Source organism: Henckelia pumila, chromosome 1, assembly GCF_033568475.1.
Source record: "Henckelia pumila isolate YLH828 chromosome 1, ASM3356847v2, whole genome shotgun sequence".
Classification (NCBI taxonomy): domain Eukaryota; kingdom Viridiplantae; phylum Streptophyta; class Magnoliopsida; order Lamiales; family Gesneriaceae; genus Henckelia; species Henckelia pumila.
In genome coordinates this window covers 102,084,647-102,090,053 of record NC_133120.1, presented here as the reverse complement: position 1 = coordinate 102,090,053, position 5,407 = coordinate 102,084,647, and the positions used below count along the sequence as shown (strand labels likewise).

Here is a 5,407-nt window from a genome sequence, read left to right as displayed (position 1 = left end):
TGAATGTTTCTAAACGTGAGTCATAATATATCAAGTTAACTTCGTTTTCCGATGATTTGAAAAATAAAATTTTAAACTTTAACAAAAAATAGAATAATATATTATGATAAAAAGAAGTAAACGAATGAAATATTCAATTTGAATGAGAGCAAATATTTTAATTAAAGACAAATTTGCGTAAAATCCTAGATTATCCCAATTATTATTAAATCCCCCAACCCCTCCGGCCCGGCCCGCACCACCAAGCCCAGCACTTGCCACCCCTCCTTTTATATTTCTCTGACACACAAATTTATACACTGTTCAATGCCCACACGCTACACACACACACACACCGGTGTTTCAAGATTCAGCCTTGAAAACATCTCCTCATTTCGTCTTCCTTTTCGCCATCATTTTCAGAGGAACCAAACCCCAAGCTTCGATCTTTCCAGAGTACACAGATATATACACAAAACATATAAACACACACACATATATATGTATGTGTGCACTTCAAATTAAGGCGGAAATATCTCTGAATATTTGTTTCTTTTTATAACAACGCAAAGATACGAAGGGGAGCTGAAATTTCCGCCTGGGATGTTTTAAAAGGCATCGAAAATCGAGAAGAAGAAATGGGCGAAAAGGTCGGGGGAAGAAAAGTGGTTCTGGGTTATGTAATCGGATGGCTGGCCTTGAATCTTGCTGCAGTGTGTGTAGTGTGCGAGACGAGGGTTCACAAAAACGCGTATGCTACAATGATGTATATGGGCACTCCCAGAGACTACGAATTCTACGTGGCCACCCGTGTGATGCTCAGATCTCTCGTAGAGCTCGAGGTTGACGCTGATCTTGTCGTCATTGCCTCCATGGATGTGCCCCACCACTGGGTTCAAGCTCTGTAAGTGATTCCCTCTAATTTTTTGGAGTTGTTTGATTTTTTTTGAGTGGAAAATGCATTTCTTGTTTCTGGGTTTTGGAGTTTATTACAGATACTTCTTTGAAATGAAATGAACTGGACATTTTTCATTGGCCTGTGGCAAGTTTCTTTCTTGCCTTGAATGTTGACTTTTGGGTGAATTATATTTGATGTTGGTTCCTGTTGCTGGATTTGAATTTATCATCTTATCTTTTTTATAAAAATGTATATGTATCTTCAAATTATCGAAAATAATTACGAATTCTCCATCAATACCTTTCTTCCACGGCATGTTGACTCTATCTACGGACTTGGGGATAGACTAATGGGGCAGGAAAGGGAAAGACTTTCGGTGGGTTTTCTGGCTCCTTCGTTTTACTTTTTACGCGAAAAAAGAAAACTAAATGACAAAAATGTTTTGTCAATGGGATCCCAAACTATTAGAGAGTTTGGACCCAATAATTTGATGAAAAGATAGAGCAATCTTTACTTTCTTTTCGCGGGTTTTGGGTGGCTCGAATCCAGTTTTGCAAGAAAAAAGAGTTGGTCAACACGTGACCAAATAATCAAATAATCAATCACATGTAATCCTTAGTCAATAATGGCAATACAATATTCTCAAAATTAGGCCAATAGACTTATAATGAATGGCACGCCATGATTTCGCCGAAACGAGATATTTTTTTCCTCATATTTATTCAAATTAGAAAATATCTTATTATGCCATTATTCTTTTCATAAAATAGAATATATATGGATAGATTATGATTTGTTGGTGTGATAATTGAAATTGGCGTGAAAAAGAAGCATATTGATTCGTGATTCTTGATGAATATGCCTTCTTCGCTTCTGCCATAAAATTGGATAATAGATGGATTCTTTAAAAAAAAAATTTATATATATATATGTGTGTGTAGCAGAGTTGGCTAGAATCCCAATTGGGTTGAGCTACACCAATGGCCTGTCATATGAATGAGTTAGTGGGTCAACTTTCACAAGTGGTCTCCCTTTGTCATAATTCTTGGTATCTTATGTCAAATGTAAATAAATGTTATATTTTTTGAAAAATAAAATAAGATATTGGAGTATTGTTTGATCATTGATGGGGGCTTCCAATTGGCAAGTGGGACACATTCTTCATCTGTCTCTGTCTGGTGTCCACCGGCCACTGTGTTGTTTATGAATCTTGAACTGGTTAATCTAATAATAATTATTATTGTTATTATTATAATATTAGTTGTGCTTGATGTCGACTTAGACAATGTTATCTTGTGATCATACGATGTTGTTTAGTGGCCGAAATTTATATTTGTAAAAAAATATTATCACAGAATCACTTGGCCTACTTGCAGAACTGAAACTTGGTTCTTAATTGTGCGAAATATGAATATTACTGTTAGATGTCCGGGGTGTGTTAGATATCTCTCTGGGGGATGAGTTAAGTCCTTGGACGTTGTATATATGGATTTGGACAAATCCCCTCGAGCTAGCTTTGGGATTGAGTTAGATCAAAGTCCATAAATTTAAAATGTTATCAGATCTCAGACCACCTACTAACATTTTATAAACTTAGATGTTCATTCCGGGGGTTGTGTGAAACTAGGATATAATGACTTCTACAGACAGTGTAATGGTCTTAGCAAGGAGATGATGCTTTGATTCTTGTTTTTGTTATTTTGATTCAAAAACAGAAGTTGTTTTTGTTTACTGTGTTGGACTAGTGAAAAAATTTATCAGCATTAGTATGGATGTAGCTTTACATCTATTACAAGAAAATAAAACGATCATGTACTTTTCTTGATCTAGGGAACAGGAAGATGGTGCGAAGGTGGTGAGAGTGAACAACATACAAAATCCATATAGCAGCCAATCTAATTTTGACTGGAGATTTAAGCTAACACTGAACAAGCTTTATGCATGGAATTTAGTCGATTATGAGCGTGTGGTCATGCTCGACGCGGACAACCTCTTCCTCCAAAGAACTGATGAACTTTTCCAATGTGGGCAGTTTTGTGCAGTCTTCATAAATCCATGTATCTTCCACACCGGTCTCTTTGTTTTGCAGGTGCAAGATTCGCCCGCCTCTAGCATTTGCTTCCCTTCAAAACGTATTAGTATTACTGCATTTGAAAATTCACGTGTGATTGATTACTGCAGCCATCGGTGACGGTGTTCAAGGATATGATTCATGAGTTGGAGAAAGGAAGAAGTAATCCAGATGGTGCAGATCAAGGTTTTATTGGAAGCTACTTCCCTGATTTACTAGATCGGCCAATGTTTAATCCTCCTTCAAATGGGACCAAGCTTGAAGGAACTTATAGACTTCCTCTAGGCTATCAAATGGATGCTTCTTATTACTGTAAGCACGTCAAGATCCTTACTTTTTGATGATTTTGCACTTTCATGATGATGTTTTCTAGTGTCTCATTAATCTTACGTTGCGATTTTGGCTATAGATCTTAGGCTCCGGTGGAGTGTACCGTGTGGACCTAACAGTGTTGTCACTTTTCCTGGTGCTCCATGGTTGAAGCCATGGTATTGGTGGTCGTGGCCAGTTCTACCTTTGGGGATCCAATGGCATAAGCAACGGCTTCAAACTTTAGGGTAGGGTTTTTTCTGAAACCTCGACGAAAAACATACAGTTACATGTACATGTCTTCTCAGTGAGAGAATGAGGAGTTTGATGTGATGGTATCCAGAATCTTTACATTAAGTATTCGAGAAAGGGGCAACCAATCGTACCGTTCTCCTTGTGGTTCAATTCTTTAGCATTTATGGCTGCAAAACATGCTCTTGATTAGTATGTAACATGATCTAATATGTTGACTTATCGCTTTCCAACAGGTATGGTGCAGAGATGCCTTTAGTATTCATCGAAGCTGTATTCTACATAGGAATAATGGCTGTAGCGCGCGTAGCGCGTCCTAATTTATCCAAGTTATGCTATCGTCGAGAAGAAAAGAGCGTATTCTTCATGCAAATGGGGTACAAATTGATTGCCATATGGTCCATTCTTGCTGCATATATTGTCCCTTTCTTCTTAATTCCCCACACTATTCACCCCATTATCGGCTGGAGTCTCTATTTGCTGGGTGCCTTCTCACTTTCTTGCATTGCAACCAACGCTTTTCTTCTACCAATGCTTCCCGTATTAGTGCCATGGATCGAAATCTTGGGGACCCTTATAGCGATGGCTTACCCTTGGTATCCCGATGGTGTAGTGAGAGCACTTTCAGTATTCGTCTACGCGTTTTGCTGCTCACCGATTCTATGGACGTCGTTTTCCAAGATTATGTCATCCCTTCAAGTTTCTCTTGAAAGGGAAGCATTCCTTCCTAGATTAGGGGAAAACGCATCACCCTCGGGCTTCAACAAGTTGTATTGAGACTGATATACTCAATTTCATCCCCTATGGAGTGAAGAGGAGATGGAGATACTGATTGAGAATGTTCAGGCCCCATTGTGCTGCTTCCTTGGCTAGGTTTATACATCTATTAGTGTTCACGAAGCAAGTGCGATTCAGTCGATTGTGCTCTGATCTGAGTTGATCAGCGTAGAATGGATGATTTTGTGATTGATTGATCAAATTGATTCACATAAAACAATCCATGTATCAAGAATCAATATTGCTGTGAACTAACGTATATAAAACTTTTGTATTGATTCGATTTCATGGTTGGGAGTTGCAACATGCGGTGGAAAAACAAAATGATCAAATTGCCAGTCTTGCACAAAAGCCTCTCTTCTGTTAACAATTGATTGTAACCTGCTAGCATATACCACAACCAAATTTTTTAGATGATTCTTGACAATACATGAACTACTCTGGATGTCTTTCAATTGTCATTCCCCATTTTACATATCTAGTTTTTTGGTTGTGAATTCACCATCTGAACGTAGACGTTTCAGGCGAAACAACATGAAACCGTTCACTATGAGAAAACAACAATTTTTGACATACATTCACCACTATTCTCGACTATGAGTAAATTTAGGTTGCATTTGGATTGAAGAATTTGAAATTAACGATAATGATTTCTATCATGCATCGAGAAAGCAGGGTAGAAAAGGCAAGCTATTTTCAGTTTTTTTAACAGACTTGGAAGCTGCATTTTCAACGACGCGGTACTAAGAAATATTTTCATTAGCAAGGTCCTTCATGATGTAAGACAACAGAAAAGGTAACGCTTCACTCCAGGTCAGACAATTAGTTTCATTTAGATTTTAGAGAGCCATTCTTCCACTCAGTAACCAACTCAGTCAAATGCCAAACAAGCTCAAGCTTAGTATATTTTTCCGATCCTCGATGACTAGATAGCCCAAAAATTTGAAACTGTATTCCCTATTGTACCAGTTACCCAAATCCGTTCTACCGTTTTGACTAGAAAGTACTTCCAAGACAATTTCAACTTCTGGCATCCTATTTTATATGCAACTTGGGTTCTGGAGGATATCTTAGCAGCAACCACTACAATTTCTTAGTGTCAACATGACTGAGTAACAACA

The 5,407-nt window shown here is 37.9% G+C and overlaps 1 protein-coding gene across 1 annotated transcript; it reads left to right on the top strand.

The window, feature by feature from the left end:
• The first annotated feature begins 276 nt into the window (after positions 1-276).
• Positions 277-4,574, top strand: LOC140879090 (putative glucuronosyltransferase PGSIP8). Its single transcript, XM_073282740.1, has 5 exons — positions 277-883; positions 2,708-2,966; positions 3,059-3,260; positions 3,358-3,505; positions 3,746-4,574. Exons 1-5 carry the CDS (start codon positions 618-620, stop codon positions 4,284-4,286), a joined length of 1,416 nt encoding a protein of 471 aa, XP_073138841.1. The 5' UTR covers positions 277-617; the 3' UTR covers positions 4,287-4,574.
• Positions 4,575-5,407: the final 833 nt, after the last annotated feature.

Excerpts from the sequence above, each read along its gene's own strand:
- LOC140879090 (XM_073282740.1), top strand. The coding sequence starts at position 618 with ATGGGCGAAAAGGTCGGGGGAAGAAAAGTGGTTCTGGGTTATGTAATC. Across the intron at positions 884-2,707 it reads CACCACTGGGTTCAAGCTCT|GGAACAGGAAGATGGTGCGA; the intron begins GTAAGTGATTCC and ends TTCTTGATCTAG. Across the intron at positions 3,506-3,745 it reads CAACGGCTTCAAACTTTAGG|GTATGGTGCAGAGATGCCTT; the intron begins GTAGGGTTTTTT and ends GCTTTCCAACAG.